This window comes from Felis catus, chromosome A2 (genome assembly GCF_018350175.1).
Source record: "Felis catus isolate Fca126 chromosome A2, F.catus_Fca126_mat1.0, whole genome shotgun sequence".
Classification (NCBI taxonomy): Eukaryota; Metazoa; Chordata; class Mammalia; order Carnivora; family Felidae; genus Felis; species Felis catus.
In genome coordinates, this window is record NC_058369.1 from 8383740 (window position 1) to 8404557 (window position 20818).

The 20818-nt window shown below is 51.0% G+C and overlaps 1 protein-coding gene and 1 long non-coding RNA gene across 4 annotated transcripts in view; one reads left to right on the plus strand and one right to left on the minus strand.

The window, feature by feature from the left end:
* Positions 1-699: 699 nt before the first annotated feature.
* Positions 700-1773, minus strand: LOC123382197. The gene is made up of 2 exons (XR_006590196.1): positions 1642-1773; positions 700-1041 (listed from the first exon to the last, which is right to left on the minus strand). It is a non-coding gene; the product is annotated as an uncharacterized LOC123382197 (long non-coding RNA).
* The window catches only part of LDLR (low density lipoprotein receptor), a 31925-nt gene continuing 12159 nt past the window's right edge, over positions 1053-20818 (plus strand). The window contains exons 1-9 of one of the 3 annotated variants that reach the window (XM_003981898.6): positions 1053-1251; positions 8363-8485; positions 8934-9056; positions 10598-10984; positions 14382-14504; positions 16471-16593; positions 17845-17964; positions 18413-18538; positions 20580-20751. In XM_003981898.6, the coding sequence (XP_003981947.3) occupies positions 1185-1251; positions 8363-8485; positions 8934-9056; positions 10598-10984; positions 14382-14504; positions 16471-16593; positions 17845-17964; positions 18413-18538; positions 20580-20751 (1364 nt within the window). In that variant the 5' untranslated portion in view covers positions 1053-1184. Of the gene's footprint in view, positions 1252-1715; positions 2023-3458; positions 3600-8362; positions 8486-8933; positions 9057-10597; positions 10985-14381; positions 14505-16470; positions 16594-17844; positions 17965-18412; positions 18539-20579; positions 20752-20818 lie in introns of those variants that run through there. The other 2 variants (XM_023245495.2, XM_023245494.2) reach the window with 2 other exon arrangements.

Genomic DNA, 20818 nt, shown 5'->3' on the forward strand with positions numbered 1-20818 from the left:
GGCAAAAACTCCCAGAACCTGCCCATCCTTACAAATTTTCCCAGGTGATTGCTAATTATCTCAATTGACACTCCCCCCCCCCACCCCCCCACCCCCCATGGAACCTGCCATGTAAGGGAAGCAAGTATGATTTCCTCTCCTTTCCTCGTTGGAAAAGCTAATTTATTCACCCAGGGTCTGATTCCCAAGCTGGAGCTCCAAACTGCTCTTTCTTACTCTGGATTAATCGCGCGTTTCCTTCTGAGGTTTCAACCGTCCCCTTTCTGCCTCCTCTCATGGGTTTCCCCATAAGCCTGCTGAGAGGTTAGTTCACCCTCCCAGGATCAATGTGTAAAACCCCAGAGAATTCTGCTCATTCCTGGAGGACCCTTCCAAGACTGCCAGACCCTTAATGGGGTTCAGGCAAGATTTCACATGTGCCTTTTTGGCAAGGGGCTGCTGGCATCTCACCCAAAAGAGACTCGATTCTTAAAAGCAGCTCTCCATCAGCCCTCTGTGATTAAGGCAATCAGGTTCAACTCTGCAAGCTGTTTTGTTTTGATTTTGCTTCGGGGAGAGGAAGCAGCCTGGTTGTTCGAGTCCTTCTCCTAAAAGAATAAATCAATATTTATGTCCAGACCCCGACTGGATTAATGATTTTAGAGATGTTTTTGCTCATATTGATCCAAACGCTGGATTCACTGGATCAGTTGGGGGCTGTACTTTTGTGAAGATTTTATTTCAATTCCTCACTGATGAGTATTTTGAAGAAAACTCGGTTAACATCTCTATACGATTCCTAGAAAGGCAAAGGCAAGTAGGGAAAGGCGACGGTAAAGTTTCCGATACGTCCCGTTTTCCCTTTGGAGGCACAGGGGGCCATGGTCATTAGCCTATTAGATGATTCGGGAGCGAGGTTTGGAAAAGACTGGAATCCGACTCAGGGCTTCACGGGTTAACAGCCCTTGTAACATCGGCCGTTCGAAACTCCTCCTCTCGAAACTCCTCCTCCCGCAGTGAGGTGAAGATATTCGAAAATCACCCCACTGCAAACTCCTCCCCCTGCGAGGAAACTCACATTGAAATGCTGCAAATGACTGGGGCCCCGCAGGCAGTCGCCGCCGGGCCGCGCCAAACCCGGGTTTCCTGCGCGGACTTTGCGGACTCAGACTCGGGCCGGTGTTTTACGGGAGGAGGCTGGGAGCATGAGGGCCGCGGGCTGGGGGCTGAACTGGGCCGCCGCCCTGTTCCTCGCAGCGGTGGGGACGGCAGGTAAGGCTGGCTCCAGGCGCCCGCGTGCGGTGAGATGACCCCCAGAACTTGGGGAGCCCCTTGGTAATTTGCGGGAAGGATGCGAAAAATGCCCCCATCCTTTACGACTTGTGGGAAAATGGCACGAAGTCCTTCCCAAACGGCTGGAGGGAGCGCTGAGGGTTGCGAGGGTTTGGGGATGTGGGGGAGTCAGGAGAAGCGGGGTGAGGTTTTCCCCACAAGTCTCTGCCAGAAGGGGGGACCCCCTTATCTTCCCTCAGACCGGGACACGGGGCTCTCCAGCCCTAGGGACGCAGGGACACCCCCCCCCCCCCCCCGAGCTGCTCTAGGGAGAGGACTAGCAGAAGCCCGAGGTCCCTGCGGGCGCTCCGCCCGCGGACAAGTACCCACGCGCCCCAGGCAGCTTCGTATTGCGCTAGGGAGGCTCCGGACCGCGGAGCCGGACGCTGCGATTCCTCGCGGGCGCTACACGCGCGCTTCTGCCGGTGGCCACCGCCTCCAGCCCCGCCTCCGGCTTCGAGGGCCAGTCCCCAAGCTCCCATTGGGCGCGATTGGAACAGGCGAGCCTCGAGCCACTCCCCTCGGCCAATGGGAGTCGGCGGATGCGGAGGGGCGCGCGGGCCGGGGCGGGGCTCGAGGTGCGGCTTGGGACGCGCGAAGCACCTGGTTCCGTGAGGCGACCGAAGGAGTTCCCTCGCGTCCGTCCAGCGCTCCTGTCACAAAGGCGACGCGTCCCGGGCCCCCGGAGTCGCCTCCGTGAGCACGGGCAAGGTGCCTACCGCGCTCCTGGGCCGCCTTCGCGCAGCCCAAGGTTTCCTTCGAGATCTGGCCCGAGCCCATTTCGTCCCCGCGGCCGCCGTTGCTGCCCCGGGTCGAGTTGACATCCGTGTCCCCAGGCCACCCCTCAGGGCCTACCTCCTTCCCTGGTGGAACCGTTGCCTCAGAAATGCCCGCCCCTCTTCGGTCGGAAGCGGAGACCTTCCACCCGGGCGGGGATCGGGAGGCGCCGACATCGGACGGATCCCTCAGGGTGGCCCTGTTGGTTTCGAAGCTCTGAAGGGGGGTTCGACGGCTTTTTTCCTCTTCGGGGGTTTCAGGGGGGTTGAGATTTAGTGAAGAGACTAGTTGGTGCCTGCTCCTGACTTACCCGGTGGCTTTAAATGAACTGCGGGAGGCATCTGACCTCGCCCTGGATATTAGATAAATGATCTTTTTCCTACTTAGAACCGGCGCAGCCCATAAAAGAATCGGGGCTGCCTAGTAATGGGATTGCCGGAAACTTTTTCACGGATGGGGCGGTGGCTTTGCGTGGGGCGCTTTGAACTCTTGGAATTCCTGCCCGTGACGCATCAGTTTTGGCTGAGAGGCGAGGAAGGGAGTTGATGCCATACAGCTGAGGATTATTGAGATAACTCTGCCACCCAGTTGTGTGAAGAGGAGGGAGTGTGGCTTGTCAAGAGGCACTTGGTTTGACCTGTGTTTCAAACGCTGATGGGCTTCATCCCGAGGAGGAAATGATGGCAGTGATGTCTTGAGCAAGATGGGTTGCTGACTTTAGTTTCCTCTCTCACCGAGTGGCTGAGGATCTGATGTAATCTGTGTTCGCCAGGAGGCTCTGAGACCTGAGGGGTTCCCCAGACTCCTGGGAGCCAGCAGCTACTCTGCTGTTAACCTGATGATGTATATTTGTGGCAGCGCCAGCTTGCTCCTTAGCGGTCTTTAAAGCATTTTGGGGAGGTGGCAGGGGATGGAATTTCTTGTCCCGTTTCCTTGGAAATGGAAGTCCTTGGAATCCGAGCTGCATGTGTTCACTTAGCCGGGTCAAAATCCGTTATCTGCGGAGTATCAAGTATGCCCAGGGCACACCCCAATTCAGAAAAAATAGAGCATCCTGCGAAGAGTTGTCTCTGCCTTCGCAACATGCCCCCCGGGGGGATTCAGTGGTCATTGCTGGGCATACTTTTCTTCTTGGACAACACTGGCAAAAAGACAGATTTTTTTGAGACTGCAAAGCTTCAAGGGGAACTACCTGGCTCACTGTGTCTTTCCAGGATATTTCTGCTCTTATCTGTAGGGTTCCTTCCCCGATAAGATCCAATTCTAGATACCTTTGTTGCTCAGTGCTTTGATGGCCCTCACATCCCACGTTAAGTACATTAATAGAGTCCACACTTTACCCGGCTGTCAAGCAAGTGACATTTGTTGCTAAGACACTGTGGAACTTACCAGCAATGAGCAACCACAGAAACAGGCTACCCCACCCCGAAGGAGCTGACTGCAAAATCTTCCATCGAGATCACCCCTGAGGAAAATGCCTTGAGATCACCTAGTTTGGAAAAGAGCCCTTGGTAAATTGATTTCTTGTTCATTTTCAGCTGAGTCCGTTAGCTCTGGCCATTTTTTTTTTTCCACGGAAATGGTTCTGTCTATAATTTTGATGGCCCTCAACAACAGCTATCTTCAGTAGCATGGGAAAGAAAACATCGAAAGCATTTTACCACCTCATTTGTGTGCTGGTGAAAAAGCAGAAATGTGTATTCTCCTTTTCCGTTTCGATAACCTTGTTCCTGGCTTGTCACTCGTGACAGGAGAGATTTAAAGGCTATTTAGAGATTTGAGCGTGGGGGTCAGGGGCCGGCAGGGGTACTGGTGGGTGTGGTTCTTGTGCAACCCTAGCAGAGAGGAGTTCAGGGGTGGGGTGCTCCAGGTTGCTTTTACTGAAATTAGATGAAACTGACCAGGAAAACCAAGCCTTGACTGGGCAACAGGGAGGAAGCAAGAAAACCCTGTGGTTTCTTTGGGTGACGGCGCTTTAAATTGGACTGGTTCTGGAGCGCCTGTGTGTGGCTCAGTCGGTTAAGCGGCTGACTTCGGCTCGGGTCAAGAGCTCGAGGTCCATGGGTTTGAGCCCCGTGCCGGGCTCTTGTGCTGGCAGCTCGGGACCTGGAGCCTGCTTTGGATTCTGGGTCTCCCTGTCTCTCTGCCCCTCCTCCCTTGCTCTCTCTTGCTCTCTCTCAAAAAAAAAAAAAAAAAAAAAAAAAATCAACATTTAAATTGGACTGGTTCTGACCCTTTGCCAGGATGGTGTTTTCTGCTGTGGGGACACCCATCTGATGGGGTGTCCCTCGGTGCTCACTGTTCCTGATCCCTGTCCCCACCAGCAATGCTATTACTACTATTTCCAGTCTTTCCTGTAGCACGTTCTGTGGGTAAAATAGAGCTTTGTGCAAAGGTTGGCAGGCCAGAGCAGGGGATTAGTGGTAATGGAAGTTGTGAGCCCCTAGGGGAGGAGGGGATGACAGAAGCTTCTCCTCCCACCATCCTTACTGTGAGTGCCCCTGGCCTGAACTTCCTTTTTAATTTTTTCTGAGTCCTGGAATTCCAATTACTCTCTTACCCGCCCTGTGTGCCAGCAGCCAGAAGTGAGTCATATCCCGTTGTGGGTACAATTACGATTCGGCTATGAGTCAGTGCAGTGTGGGGCGTACTGTAGAGGCAGGTCTGAGAGACTCCTCCTGTGCAGGTCACTCTTTGGACTTCTAAGAGCTTCTTCTATTTCTCTATTGGTATCCCCTCTATTCTCCTTTCAACCCCCCCCCTCAATTTTCTCCTAGTATCATCTGACTTGTTTCCTAACCTCTGGCAGAAGCACTGGACTTGAACTTTGAAGACCCAGAGTTTGTTGGCTTTTTACTTATTTATTTATTATTAAAAAAAAAATTTTTTTTTTAAAATTTTTGAGAGAGAGCGGGAACAGGGAAGGGGCAGAGAGAGAGGGAGACACAGAATCCAAAGCAGGCTCCAGGCTCTGAGCTGTCAGCACAGAACCTGACGTGGGGCTCGAACCCATGAACCGTGAGATCATATTCTGAGCCGAAGTCAGACGCTTAACTGACTGAGCCTCCCAGGTGCCCCCCAAATTTTATTTATTTATTTGTTTTTAAGTTTATTTATTTTGAGGGGGCAGGGAGAGAAAGAGAGGGTGAGTGAGTATGAGTGGGGGAGAGGGAGAGAAAGAATCCCAAGCAGGCTCCACACTGTCAGCACGGAGCCTGACGCAGGGCTCGAACCCACGAGCCGTGAGATCATGACCTGAGCCAAAATCAAGAGTTGGATGCTTAACTGACTGAGCCAGCCAGGTGCCCCGGAAGGTAGTTTTTTAAAACTGGGTCCCAAAGTCCCTAGCCCCCAGAGCCCTCAGGCCAGGTTCAAGATTGGGTTCAAACCTAGCTGAAATATTCAAGGGGGCCTGGAGGTCTCTGGGCTTATCTACTCCCATTGGAATGACCAAAGACAACAAAAGGCACTTGGGAAGGTTAGAGAATTAAGTAACTAGCACTAAAGTCAGGCGTATGCAGCGACTGGCATTGCAGTTATTTCACTTAATTATTTTTTCTTACCTCTTAAAAAATCTCAAAAATAAAGCATTCCTTGAAGAAAAATGACTCTGAAGTGAATTGGCCACTATTCCCTATGCAGAAGCACAGATAAGAGTCTGTTTCTCAAAAAAAAAAGGACCATACTGAACTATTACAAACTATTCTGAACCTTGTTTCCCCCCCCCCCCCCCCAGTTAACAAAAAACAGGCTCCTGGTGGCTCAGTATGTCAAGTGTCCAACTTCAGCTCAGTTCATGATATCGCAGTTCATGAGATCGATCCCTTCGTCAGACTGTCTGCTGTCAGCATACAGCCTGCTTCAGATCCTCTGTTTCCCTCTCTCTCTCTGTCCCTCCCCCACTTGCACATGTTCTCTCTCTTTTTTTCTCTTCTAGGGGCACTGGGCTGGTTCAGTCGATGGAGCCTGTGCGGTCTTGGGATTGTGGGTTCCAGCCCCACCATGTTGGGTGTAGAAATGGCTTAAAAATGAAATCTTACAGGGGTACCTGGGTCGTTCAGTCAGTTGAGTGTCTTGACTCTTCATCTCAGCTCAGGTCTTGATCTCAGGGTTATGAGTTCAAGCCCCACATTGGGCTCTGTGCTGACAGCTCAGAGCCTGGATCCTGCCTTGGATTCTGTGTCTCCCTCTTTCTCTGCACCCTCCCCCCCTTACACTCTCTCCTCTCTCTCTCTCTCTCTCTCTCTCAAAAGTAAATAAGTACTAAAAAAAAAAAAAAAAGATAAAACAGATGTTCCAATCAGATATGATGGAAAGTCAGGCAAAATAAATACAAATAAGTTATCAAGAACACTATTTGAATTGTGGTTTCATGTGCCCAACTGTTAATGATTAACCCAGCCTTGGGGTGCCTGGCTGGCTCAGTCCATGGAGCACTTAACTCTTGATCTCGGGGTTGTGGGTTCAAGCCCCATGTTGGGTGTAGAGATTAGTTAAAAATCTTTAAACAACCAAAAAACTGTACAATATGACTTGAAATTTTTATTTTTTTTTTTAACGTTTATTTGTTTTTGAGACAGAGAGAGACAGAGCATGAACGGGGGAGGGTCAGAGAGAGGGAGACACAGAATCCGAAACAGGCTCCAGGCTCCGAGCTGTCAGCACAGAGCCTGATGCGGGGCTCGAACTCACGGACTGCGAGATCGTGACCTGAGCCGAAGTCGGCCGCTCAACCAACTGAGCCACCCAGACGCCCCTGACTTGAGATTTTAAATCTAAGTAGGATACCATCATGAATAAGATTTATTTATTTAAAAAAAAATTTAATGTTTATTTAAAGAGACAGAGTGTGAGTTGGGGAGGGGCGGAAAGAGAGGGAAGCACAGAATCCAGAGCAGGCTCCAGGCTCTGAGCTGTCAGTAGGGGCTCAAAGCTATAAACCGCGAGATCATGACCTGAGCCGAAGTTGGACGCTTGACTGACTGAGCCTCCCAGGTGCCCCTATTTATGTATGTATGTATGTAGCTAGCTAGCTAGTTAGCTAGCTTGAGAGGGGGATTGAGGGGCAATGGGAGAGAGAAAAAAAAAAATCCCAAGCAGGCTCCACACTCCCTGTGTAGCCCTGTCCCACAAACCTGGGATCATAACCCGAGCCGAAATCAGGAGTCAGATGCTCAGCCGACTAAGCCACCCAGGCACCCCAATTATTATTATTATTTTTTAAGTAGGCTTCACCCCTAGCATGGGAGCCTGACTCAGGGCTTCAAACTCACAACCCTGAGAGCAAGACCTGAGCTGAGGGGCGCGTGGGTGGCTCCATTGGTTAAGCATCTGACTCTTGGTTTTGGCCCAAGTCATGATCTCACAGTTTGTGTTTGAGTCCCACTGTGGGCTCTGAGCTAACAGCTCGGAACCTGCTTGAGATTCTTTGTCTCTCTCCCTCCCTCCCTCTCTCTCTCTCTCTCTGTCCGTCCCCCGCTTGTGTGTGAGCACACAACTGCTCTCGCTCTCTCTCAAAATAGAGACAGAGAAAGAGAAAGAAAGAAAAGAAAAAAGACAAAGACCTGAGCTGAGATTAAGAGTCTTGATAGTTTGAAAACCTGTTAGTGACATAAATTTGGATCCTTACTCTCAAAGGAATGTGAAGATTTAAAGTTACAAGTAGACCAAGGAAACTGGTAGTTACCCCACCTCTATCTATATTGAAGTAGATTAAAAGACATTCTAGGGGCACCTGGGTGGCTCAGTTGGTTGGCTCAGGTCATGATCTCCTGGTTCATGAATCAAGCCTGGCATCGGGCTCTGTGCTGACAGTGCGGAGCCTGCTTGGGATTCTCTGTCTGCTCCCCCCACCCAAAAAAATAAATAAACTAATGCTTTCTCAGAATTTTATCTCTTTTTATTTCCTCCCTACCTACTAGAGAAGGCCCCTCATTTTTCCTTCAGCTTGATGATTTAATAGTGTCAATTTTCTTCATTACTGTTTCCAGCACAGGTTTGTAATATGCTTTATTCATGTGCAAGGGAGGATTTTTTCCCCTACCTTAATGGACCCATACCATTATGTCAAGTTTTACACATTGTTGGCAGGCCACTAGGTCTATTCTTTGCATCCTCCACTCTACTTTCGGTTTATGACACTTGTTGTGTGTGTTCTGTTTCCTGGGAAGGATCGGATTCATTCTTCAGCTGGCAGGAAATAGACACACACAGGTGACGTCGTCAGTTTCTGGTTCTGGCACTGAATGGTCCTTTCTCTTCCCTTCTGTCTCAGTGGCGGACAAATGTGGGAGAAACGAGTTCCAGTGCCAAGATGGAAAATGCATCTCCTACAAGTGGGTTTGTGACGGGAGCGCCGAGTGCCTGGATGCCTCAGATGAGTCCCAGGAGACCTGCAGTGAGTCCCCTTTGCGAGTAACACGCTTCCTGCCCTTTTTGATGACAGTGGGTGACAGCTGAGGTGGAAATCAGTCCGCAGATTGATGTGTTCGACCATGAATTGGGACTTGGGAGAAGAGTTATTTCTGGAACTTAACTTTAACAACTTAAAAAAAAAAAAAAAGTGAAATTTACATAAGATAAAATTAACCATTTTAAAGTGACTAGTTCAGTTGTATTGATACAGTCACAATGCTATACAACCACCACCTCTGTCTCCTTCCAAACCTTTCCATCACTTCACGTCTGATTTTTTTAACAAGTTCTGTCAGATACCCTTCATTTTGACCCAGAAAGGTGGGCGTGGCACCCTCCTTTTGAAAACTGTTTTTCCTCTGCAAAGCGGGGGCTGGTGAGGCAGACCGGGCTTCCCTTAGAGTGAAGGCTCGATCTCGTTTCTCCCACAGTGTCTGTCACCTGCAAGCCGGGGGACTTCAGCTGTGGGGGCCGTGTCAACCGCTGCATCCCTGAGTTCTGGAGATGTGACGGCCAGGTGGACTGCGAGAATGGCTCAGACGAGCAAGGCTGTCGTAAGTGTGTTCCCTCCCCTGCCCGCCCCTACCCCTCTGACCTAACCGGAGCTGCGGATAGGCTGCTCTTCACCTGGCTCTGTCTCTTGGGGTCTCATGCCAACCCCCCTCACACTGTACGAACCCCACCTTGCCCAAGGGGCATTGCAGCGGATAGCAATGGCATCACGTCTACGGTCATCCTCACACAGCGAGGCTGTCTTGCCCGGTGTCTCCCCCAACCACATGGCACACGCTCTGGTGAGTCGCCGTGACCACCACCAGCCACGCTGGGAGGCTGAGTGCACAGTAGGTCCCGCCTGGCCGAGACCTGATCACCCAGCTAACCATTGACGAGAAGAAAAAAAGCTTCACCAAGTTGAGGGTTCTGCCAAGAAACAAGGGGGGAGCGCACTTTGGAGAGCTGGGTGCCTGTCCTGACTCTTCCATGTTAGTTGGTTAGTTTTTAAACTATCATTTTGGGGCGACTGGGGGGCTCAGTCGGTCAAGTGTCCGACTTCAGCTCAGGTCATGATCTCACAGTCCGTGAGTTTGAGTCCCGAGTCAAGCTCTGCACTGACAGCTCAGAACCTGGAGGCTGCTTCACATTCTGTGTCTCCCTCTCTCTCTGCCCTTCCTGTTTGCCCTCTGTCTCTCTCTCAAAAGTAAAAGCATTAAAAAAATTAAAAAAAAAAAAAAACTGTATTGTTTCTTGTTTTAGATGTATTTATTTTGAGAGAGAGAGAGAACAAGCAGGGGAGGAGCAGAGAGAGAGGAAGAGAGACAGAATCCCAAGCAGGCTCCACACTATTAAGCATGGAACCGGATGTGGGGCTCATACTCTTGATCCCCTGAGATCATGACCTGAGCCGAAATCAAGAGTCAGATGCCTAACTGACTGAGCCACCCAGGCACCCCTTTGTTTTTATTTTTTTAATGGAGCAAGGTTCCATTAAATAACAAAGATAATGTCAGATCTTCAAGTTCAGAAAATGTAAAAATCCAGGATATTAAAAAAAATAAAAAACAGCACATGAGTGTTCACATCATTTACTTTCTTTTAAAGATTTTATTTTTAGGGTGCCTGGATGGCTCAGTAGGTCAAGTGTCCGACTTGGACTCAGGTCATGATCTCACCGTTGGGTTCCTGAGTTTCAGCGCCTCCCCCCCCGCCGCCGGCCTGGGGCTCTGTGCTGACAGCTCAGAGCCTGGAGCCTGCTCTGTGTCTCCCAGTCTCTCTGCCCCTTCCCCACTCGTGCTCCGTCTCTCTCAAACATTTAAAAAAAAAATTTTTTTTTAATAATCTCTACACCTAGGGTGGGGCTTGAACTTACAGCCCTGAGATCCAGAGTCACAGGCTCCACCTACTGAGCCAGCCAAGCGTCCCCACATACACTTACTTTAGAAATGCATGTCTAACCCTAGTCAGTGGCCACCTTGATGGGACTGGGGTGCGGCCCCTCCCGGGGTTCGGTGTCCTCATCTGTGGAATGGGCTGCTACTGAGGAGGAGAGGCTCTGGTGACCCCGTTGTCTTTTCCCATCCCCCTCCTTCCCCTGCAGTGCCCAAGACGTGTGCCCAGGATGAGTTCCGCTGCCAGGACGGGAAGTGCATCTCCCTGGAGTTCGTCTGTGATTCGGACCGCGACTGCTTAGACGGGTCCGATGAGGCGTCCTGCCCCATGCCCACCTGCAGCCCCGCCCACTTCCAGTGCAACAACTCCGCCTGCATCCCCGAGCTGTGGGCGTGCGACGGCGACCCGGACTGCAAGGATGGCTCAGATGAGTGGCCGCAGCGCTGCGGGGGCCGCAACATGTCAGCCCCACAAGGGGACGACAACCCCTGCTCAGCGCTGGAGTTTCACTGCCACAGTGGCGAGTGCATCCACTCGAGCTGGCGCTGTGACGGCGGCCCTGACTGCAAGGACAAGTCTGACGAGGAGAACTGCGGTAGGGGCGCCATCGGGGGTGGGTCCTCTGACCTGTCCCTGTGCCCCCCCTCCCCTGGTGTGGGACGGGTGGGCCTTTCGGTGGTTAAACAGTTTCAGATCACACAGCAAGAAAGTCCATCTCGTTTCGTGTTTCTTCCAGTGTTACTGATCACCTGGAGAAGAGAGCATCCCTAAAAGGAGGCTTTTTTTTTTTAATTTTTTAAGTTTATTTATTCATTTTGCAAGGGGTGGGGGAGGGGCAGAGAGAAAGCAGGCGAGAGAGAATCCCGAGCAGGCAACAAACACATGGCTTGAACTCACAAACCACGAGGTTGTGACCTAAGCAGAGAGCAAGGGTCAGACGCTTAACCAACTGAGTAGGACCCCCAGGAGACTCTGTCTGTAACATTTACACAATAAGCTCTTTTTCCTACAAGGGAGCAAGCTGCATGTTGCAGTATTATTGTGGTCCAGAAAGGATTCTGGGCTCCAGGCCTGGCTGGTGACCCCTAAGCTTTGTGACCCTTGGCCAGGGACCCAACCTCACTGCATTGTGTTCTCCCCCCCAGTAGAATGGGGCAAAGGCCTTGGACTTTGCAGGTTTCGGTTGGAGTCCAGTGCGTCCCAATAGAACTTTCTGTGGTGGTGGAGACATCCCACGTCTGTGCTGACCAGAGCAGTCCTTGTCTCCCAGTGGATCTTGTGTGACCAGAGAGTGGAGTTTTTTGTTTTATTTCACTTTAATGAATTGACAGTTAAGTTGCCACACGTGGTGAGCGGCTCCCGTGTCGGAGACCGTGCAGATGAAAGGTGTGTGGCCCAGGCCCTGTGTCCGTGCTTCCTTGTCGTAAAACTAGCGATGTAGAGCTCCTGTGAATCTAGACCAGGGTTTCATGTTCCTGTTTCTTTAGTATCTTTGCCCAGGTGCGCTCTCCCTAGTGGTAATCTCTGGGGAGATGTAATTAGACTTTTAAAAAGTTGCTTGAAAAAAATCTTAAATTATTTTAAAGTTTATTGATTTATTTTGAGAGAGAGAGAGTGGGAGGGGGGGCAGAATGAGAGGGAAAGAGAGAATCCCAAGCAGGTTCCTCACTGTCAGCACAGAGTTGGACACAGGGCTCGATCTCACGACCCGTGAAATCGTGACCTGAGCAGAAACCAAGAGTAGGATGCTTAACCGACTGAGCCACCCAGGTGCCCGTATTTATTTATTTATTTGTTTGTTTACTTAATTATTAATTTACATCCAAGTTAGTTAGCATATAGTGCAATAACGATTTCAGGAGTAGATTCTGGTGATTGATCCCCTAAGTATAGCACCCAGTGCTCATCCCAACAAGTGTCCTCCTTAATGCCCCTTACCCATTTAGCCCATCCCCCCACGCAAACCCCTCCAGCATCCCTCAGTTTGTTCTCTGTATTTAAGAGTCTCCTGTTTATTTTTTTAAAGTAACCTCTGCACCCAACGTAGAGCCCAAATTCATGACCCCAAGATCAAGAGTCACATGCTGGTCTGACTGAGCCCTCCAGGCACCGCTAAATGGCACGTTCTTATTTATTTTTTATTTACTTATTTTTTGAATGTTTATTTTTGAGAGAGAGCTGGAGCACAAGTGGGGGAAGGGCAGAGAGAGCGAGCGAGCGAGAGACAGAGAATGAATCCCAAGCAGGCTCCATGCTGACAGCGCAGAGCCCAACACAGGACTTGATCTCATGAACTGTGAAATCATGATCTGAGCTGAATGAAATCAGGAGTTGGACGCTTAACGGACTGAACCACCCAGGCTACCCTAAAAGTCACATTTTAAAATAATGGATGACTTTGTACATGATCTGTACTAAATTTTTTTTTTTTTAACGTTTGTTTATTTGTGAGAGAGACGGCATGTGAGCAGAGAGGGGGCATGAGATGGAGACCGAGAATCCAAAGCAGGCTCAGTGCTATCGGCACAGAGCCCATTTTAGGCCTTGAACCGTGGACCTTTGAGATCATGACCTGAGCTGAAGTTGGATGGTTAACTGACTGAGCCACCCAGGCGCCCCCGTACTAAAACTTAACACAAACTAACTTAATTCTCATAACTTGTGAGCAGGCTTCCCCCACTCTTTACAGATGGGGAAACTGAGGCCCAGAAAGGCTGAGTAACCAGTGCCTTCGTCCCTTGCAGAAACAAAAAATTTGTCTTTTTCCCCACATGTCTTCTAAACTCTGGAGCTGTTTCGCAGTGATGGGCCGTGTTGTACTTGGTGATGCTGATAGCATCGGTCATAATTTGTCCTGCCTCTGTTCCCGATTGGGAACATGCCATTGCTTTTCTGCTGAGGGTGGCCTGTTGGCTCTTCCAGCATTGTAATAAATTACGTGTCCTTGGGGCGCCTGGCTGGTTCAGTTGGTAGAGTGTGGGACTCTTGATCTCGGGTTGTGAGTTCGAGCCCCACGTTGGGTGTAGAGATTACTTAAAAATAAAATTGGAAAAAAACAGTTATGTGTTCTGAAAAAACGAGTATGTGGAAAGAGTGGAGAGGACTCCCAGAAAACTCACTGGTTGCATTAGGGTGCTCCCCACCCCACTTTCCTATTTTCCAAACGTTGCTCTGTGACTTCGGTAATAATTTTCCGGGATTCTTCTTCATTGAGGAGAACAGTACTTGCTGCCATGAAAGAAGCTTAAAACTACATTGGCAGGGGCACCTGGGGGGCTCAGTTGGTTAAGCGTCCAACTCTTGATCTTGGCTCAGGTCATGATCTCACAGGTTTGTGCGTTCGAGCCTCGCATCGGGCTCCATGCTGACGGCATGGAACCTGCTAGGGATTCTCTCTCTTTTCTCTCTCTCTGGCCCTCCCCTGCTTGCTCGTGCTCTCTTTCTCAAAATAAATAAATGAACTTTAAAAAAATTAAATAAACATTTATAAATAAATAAATCTACATTGCCTAAAATTTTGAATATGAAGACTGGTGTTCCTGGGGCGAGAAGCAGGTGAAATGACGAGGCACTGTCTCCTGCTCATGGAAGTCGTAGGGTGTGTTTTTTCACCGCTAATGTCTTTCCTGTTACAGGCTGTCTCTGATGCCCAAGGCAGCCAGGAAATTGCTGTTTTAAAGATGGTAGTTGAGGGGCGCCCGGGGGGGGCTCAGTCAGTTAAGCGACCGACTTCGGCTCAGGTCATGACCTCGCAGTTTGTGAGTTCGAGCCCCGCATCAGGCTCTGTGCTGACCGCTCAGAGCCTGGAGCCTGCTTTGGATTCTGTGTCTCCCTCTCTCTCTGACCCTCCCCCACTCACACTCTGTCTCTGTCTGTCTCTCTCTCGAGAATAAACATTAAAAAAAACAATAAGACAAAACAATAAAGGTGGTAGTTTATTTTGTCTTCGGGGTTCCCTTGAGAAAAACCAACACGTGCCCTGTCTTTCCCAGCTGTCGCCACGTGCCGACCTGATGAGTTCCAGTGCTCGGATGGGACCTGTATCCATGGCAGCCGGCAGTGTGACCGGGAGTATGACTGTAAGGACATGAGCGACGAGCTTGGCTGCATCAATGGTGAGCTCCTCTCGGGTCAGCCCTGCGTGCGCTGTGCGTCCTTGGGCAACTTACTCAACCCCCCTGAACTTCACTTCCATTTACCTGAAAGCATGTATGTTATGAAATCACCTGCTGCAGGACTGAGATTTAATGAGGTCAAAGTGTGCAGAGCTCCTGTCTTTGAGCTCAGGGGTAACACGGTACGGTTCGATGTTAAGCACTTTCCTGAGCTTATGGTGGAGGGATTCCCCTCCTGGGAATGACCCCAGAGAAACTCGCACCTGTAATCAGAGATGGGCTCAGGATCACGCAGAGCAGCACTGGCCTAACAGCAAAATGCTAGAAGCAACCCAGGTGTTCATCAGCAGAGTTAATTTAAAGAATTGTTTTAAACTGTGGTGAGACACGTGTAAACACAAGGATACTAGTGGGCTTATTTTATTGTTGTTGTTGTTCTTAATTTTTTTTAATGTTTATTTATTTATTTTTGAGAGAGAGACAGAGACTGAGCAGGGGAGGAGCAGAGAGAGAGGGAGACACAGAATCCGAAACAGGCTCCAGGCTTCGAGCTGTTAGCACAGAGCCCAACACGGAGCTCGAACTCACAAACCGTGAGATCATGACCTGAGCTGAAGCTGGACGCTCAACCGATTGAGCCACCCAGGCACCTCTTTTTTTTTTTTTTTTTTTTTTTTAAGGGCGTGCACACGCACAAGCAGGGGAGGGGCAGACAGAAGAAGAGACAGAATCCCAAGCAGGCTCTGCGCCATCAGTGCAGAGCCTGATGCAGGGCTTAAACTCACGAACCGTGAGGTCATGACCTGAGCCAAAACCAAGAGTTGGATACTTAACCGATTCCGCCACCCAGGCGCCCCAATGAACAATATTTTAAAAACAGTATCCTTTGGGGCGCCTGGGTGGCGCAGTCGGTTAAGCGTCCGACTTCAGCCAGGTCACGATCTCGCGGTCCGTGAGTTCGAGCCCCGCGTCGGGCTCTGGGCTGATGGCTCAGAGCCTGGAGCCTGTTTCGGATTCTGTGTCTCCCTCTCTCTCTGCCCCTCCCCTGTTCACGCTCTGTCTCTCTCTGTCCCAAAAATAAATAAATGTTGAAAAAAAAAATTAAAAAAAAACAGTATCCTTGTGGGGCGCCTGGGTGGCAGAGTCAGTTAAGTGTCCAACTCTTGATCTTAAGTCTTGATGGAGAAAAAAATATTTTTAATTATAGTACCTAGAGACTGAAACAAACTTTTTTTTTTAAATGTTTTTTTTTTAATTTTTATTTTTTTAAACGTTTATTTATTTTTGAGACAGAGAGAGAGCATGAATGGGGGAGGGTCAGAGAGAGAGGGAGACACAGAATCTGAAACAGGCTCCAGGCTCCGAGCTGTCAGCACAGAGCCCGACGCGGGGCTTGAACTCACGGACCGCGAGATCATGACCTGAGCCGAAGTCGGACGCTTAACCGACTGAGCCACCCAGGCGCCCCTGAAACAAACTTTTGTGAACAAGAAGTTAAATTCTGATAATGGACTTTTTAAAAATTGTGTTAGAGGTGCTTGTGTGGCTCACGTGGGTGCCTGGGTGGCTTACGTGTATGACTTCAGGTCAGGTCATGAGCTCATGGTTCGTGAGTTCGAGCCCCGCATTGAGTTCCCTACTGTCAGTGTGGAGTCCGCTTTGGAGTTTTGGATCCTCTGTCACCCTCTCCCTTTGCCCCTCCCCCAGTTGCGCGCACACGTGTGTGTGCTCTCTCTCTGTCTCTCTCAAACTAGCTAACTGAATAAAAATTGTAGTCACCTGCGTATAACAAATTTTGCCTTCGTCACCATTTTTAACGGTTTATTTCTGTGACCCTGATTACATCACGTTTTATTTATGAATACATTTACATGTAATTTCATATAAATGAGCTATCATGTTAATAAAGAGTAGTAAGCGGGCTCTTGCAGCTCAGAAGCACCTGACTCCCTTCTCTGGCTCTTAGTGACGCTGTGCGAGGGGCCCAACAAGTTCAAGTGCCACAGCGGCGAATGCATCACCCTGGACAAAGTGTGCAACTCGGTCCGGGACTGTCGGGACTGGTCGGACGAGCCTCTGAAGGAGTGCGGTGAGCCGCGGGATGCAGGTGGCTCTTGAACTTGTGGGGAGCTGGAGTGGGACTCAGACATGATACTTTGGGGCTGCAAGGCTCCTGCCCAGCCGTGCCCGTGAGTGCTTTAGCTTTAGCTCCGGGGCGACACGGACATGGGGGTCCTTGGGGATAAGGGGCTTTGTTTCCAAGCCTGTGTTCACATCTGTAGGATGGGACAGTGATGGTTCACATACCCTGCTGGGGGGGTGGCTGACGGGATGCTTGTAAAGTTTCAGCAGTGCTTCGTGAACCATAACTATGTAAATATTTTGGACTTTACCAGCTGTAAGGTCTGTCACAGCTATTCAACGGGGTGTTATAGCAGGAAAACGGCATACGGATGTACACGCATGTGCGCACGAATGCGTGTGGCCGTGCTCCAAGAAAACCTTATTATGGACACTGATGTTTGGATTTCACAGACCTTTTATGTGGCACAAAATGCTGGTTTTCTTTGGATTCTTAGTTTTCTTTTCAACCATTTAAAAACCGTAAAAAACTGTCCTTAGCTTTCGGACAAGAACAGATGGTGAGTTGGCTTTGGCCGAAGCCCTGTGAAAAGCGCCAGGTCGTGGATGCTGGACCTTAAGCGCCCTGAGTCCGGTCCAGCACTGTTGGGCAAGTGATTTAGCCTCGCCTGGGCCTCAGTTTCCACAACTGTAGTTGAGCTATCTATAGGGCTGTTGGGAGTTCGTATATGCAACTGTGGAACACAGTTTTTATTTTTTTATAATCAAGAACATTTTGAAATGTGGTTGACAAAAAAATAACGTTCAGATTTACCTTCTTAACCAGTTTTAGGGGTAACGTTCAGCAGTGTTAGTACATTCGCGTGGTCCTACAGCCCTCACCACCATCCATCTTGAGAACTTCCTCATCTTCCCAAACTGGGCCTCTGTGCCCGTGAAACACTGACTCCCCGCCCCCTCCCCCAGCCCCTACCCCCCCCCCCATCTACTTCCTGTCTCTGACTTTGACTCCACTAAGGACCTCCTAGGAGTGAATCCTCCAGTATCTGTCCATCTGTGCCTGGCGTATTTCACTCAGCGGAATGTCCTCCAGGTTCATCCGTGGCATTGCACGTGACAGTGGTTATTTTAAGACCTTTTAGGGGACTTGGTAGTTCACGGGCCTCCACGTCATTGTGGTGATTACGATAAGGCTGATGAGATAGCGCAGGGAGGCTGACGACCTGAGCGTGACCGGTCTGTGTCCCTCCTGTCGCAGAGACCGACGAGTGTCTGGACAACAGGGGCGGCTGCTCCCACATCTGCAACGACCTCAAGATCGGCTATGAGTGCTTGTGCCCCGAGGGCTTCCAGCTGGTGGACCAGCGAAGATGTGAAGGTGATTCCCGAGCCACCCCGGCCCTTTCCCCTCGTGTGGTGGCCCAACCCTCTGTGCCTCAGTTTCCCTGTCTGTTAAGTGGGCACGAAAGCGGTCCTGACCTCACAGGCCTGTTGGGAGGATTTGATGAGGTGCCAAATGCACGGGCCATTCTAGCACAGGCTTGGCCCCCGAGGAGCACCCTGTCCTTGCCTTTGGGGATTAATAATTAAGAAAGAGATCTCGGCTGACGCAGCCTTTGCTCTGCTTGGCTGCACCCCTGAGGTGAACGGGGAGGTCAGGGTCACTGCTGGAGATGACACTTGGCTATTTCAGTGTGTTCGTTTCTGAACCTGATGGTCACCAAGACCCTGCCACTGGGAGGGATGGCTTTCGGTGGGAGCCCTCACTCCCGTCAGCACCCCATGAGGAAGAAGCCCCAAACCCCTTTCTGTGTCCCGGCTTGCAGATATCGATGAGTGTCAGGATCCCGACGTGTGCAGCCAGCTCTGCGTGAACCTCGAGGGCAGCTACAAGTGCGAGTGCGAGGCGGGTTTCCAGCTGGACCCCCTCACCAAGGCCTGCAAGGCTGTGGGTGAGCCGGGGGCGGGGGCGGGGACGGCGCCGGGAGCAGATGCGGTGGCGGGTTTCATCATGTGAACTTTGCATACACTCCAAAGACCCGGGCAGACCGTGTGCCCTCTGGCAGAGGGATGAGCGGCCCAGTTAGGAACTTGCTGGGAGGCTGCCCGCACATGTCCAGCTTCTCTGGGGACACAGGTCAATTGCACAGGGAATGGTTTGCGGCCCCCAGCCCGGCCAATGGCTTTAGGGGACAAGAGGTGAAAAGCAATGGCCCTATGAAGGGCCCGCTCCCCCTCCAGCTGTTTTGGGAGGTCTTTTTGTTTTTTGTTTTTCTTAGAGCTAGAGCATGAGTGGTAGGAGGGGGAGAGGGAGGGAGGGAGGGAGAGAGAGAGAGAGAGAAAAGGAATTTTAAGCAGGCTCCACGCTCCGTGCAGAACCAGACATGGGGCTCAATCCCACAACCCTGGGATCATGACCTGAGCCCAAACCAAGAGTTGGATGCTCAACCGACTGAGCCACCCATGCACCCCTTGCTGAAATATTTTAGATCGCTTCCGTTTCCTCAAGCATCTGTTTTAACCTTGAAGTTTTTCTCCCCTGTTGTCATCCCTTTGTGACCGTTCCTTGGGCTCCCTCTGTCACACCCCTGTGCGTTTCCTGGTTCTGGGGAAAACTGGGGACAGAGATCATAAAACCCTCTAGGATTTGAGATACTACTTTCGTTCCAACCTGTAGGGCCAGTGTCTATACAGATCCTTCCCAGGGGTAGGCGTGGCGTTGTGGGGAGGGGTCCTGAGTGAGGTCCGTTGTTCCCGTGGTCAGCTCATTGGTGAATGTCAGTGTCATGGTTACAGCACAGCCGCCAGAGTCGGGACAACGTGGGTTTGAGTCCCAGCTCTGCCGTTTACTAGTTGGTGTGACCTTGGGCTAGTCCCCTCCCCTCTGAGCTCTGATCCCCTTCTGTGTAAAGGGACTTTGACAACACCCCTGGCCTCCTAGGAACGTGAGGATCAGTGAGGGAAAACGTGGTATGAACAGCACTGAGCAGAATTTCCTGCCCTAAGGAATCCCTGTGGACACATTAACTTATCATTTCTTCATATTTATGTTCCAAAATGTAAAATTCTGGGGACCCAGTGTTTTATTTATTTTTTAAAGTTTATTCATTTTGAGAGAAAGAGAGAGAGTGCATGAGCAGGGGAGGGGCAGAGAGAGAGAGAGGGAGGGAGGGAGGGAGGGAGGGAGAGAGAGAGAGAGAGAGAGAGAGAGAGAGAGAGAGAGAGAGAGAATATCCCAAGCAGGCTCCAGGCCCTGCACTGTCAGCACAGAGCCAGATGCGGGTCTCGAACTCACACACTTTGAGATCGTGACCTGAGCCAAAGTCAGACGCTTAAATGACTGAGTCACCCAGATGTGGGACCCAGTGTTTTAAAATGTAGGTTTTGTTATCATTCGAGCATGGTGAGGCCAGCAGATCAGGAGACGACCCCACTGGAAAGATTGGTTGTTACAGTTCCCAAGAGGAGGGGGCATGGCAGCCCCAGGGTCCATACCGGGAAGCGCCAGGTTGCTCCGAGGGAGAGTGAGAGGGCGCACACATGGGCTGGAGCCTCTTATGGTTTCCTCGGGCATGAGGTGAGGCAGGGTGAGCAGGCTCACGACTGGCTGGACGGGAGAATCCCAGCAGGCTCTGGGGCCGGGGCGCTGCTCGTGCTGTCTGGTGTCTGTCCCAGGGTGACCCGGGCAGGCGGGTGGATAGTGGCCCAGAGTGCGAGAGCCCAGTAGAGGGGGTGGCAGGTATGGGCTGGCTCGTTTGCACTTGAGGCGGGTTGTGAACAGTCCCTAGGAGCTGGCTGGCCCTGGGAGGGGCTGTCCCTCCTGCTCTGCAAGGCCCAGGATGTCAGGGCCTCAGAACCACATGGTTAATACACTAGGGGGGCCTTTCCCGCCCCATCCTGGGTGTCTTCTCTGGTTCAGTCAGACCCCAAAGGGTGACAAGCGGGAATCGGGGGGTCCTTCTGCTCCCCTGAGCGTCCTTCCTGTGTTCCCAGGCACTATCGCCTACCTGTTTTTCACCAACCGCCACGAGGTGAGGAAGATGACCCTGGACCGCAGCGAATACACCAGCCTCATCCCAAACTTGAAGAACGTGGTCGCCCTGGACACCGAGGTGGCCAGCAACAGAATATACTGGTCCGACCTGTCCCAAAGGAAGATCTACAGGTGAGCCTTGGAGCCACACCCAGCGCTCAACCCCCGGTGGCGCGGGGGCCCCTCTCACTGACGCTCT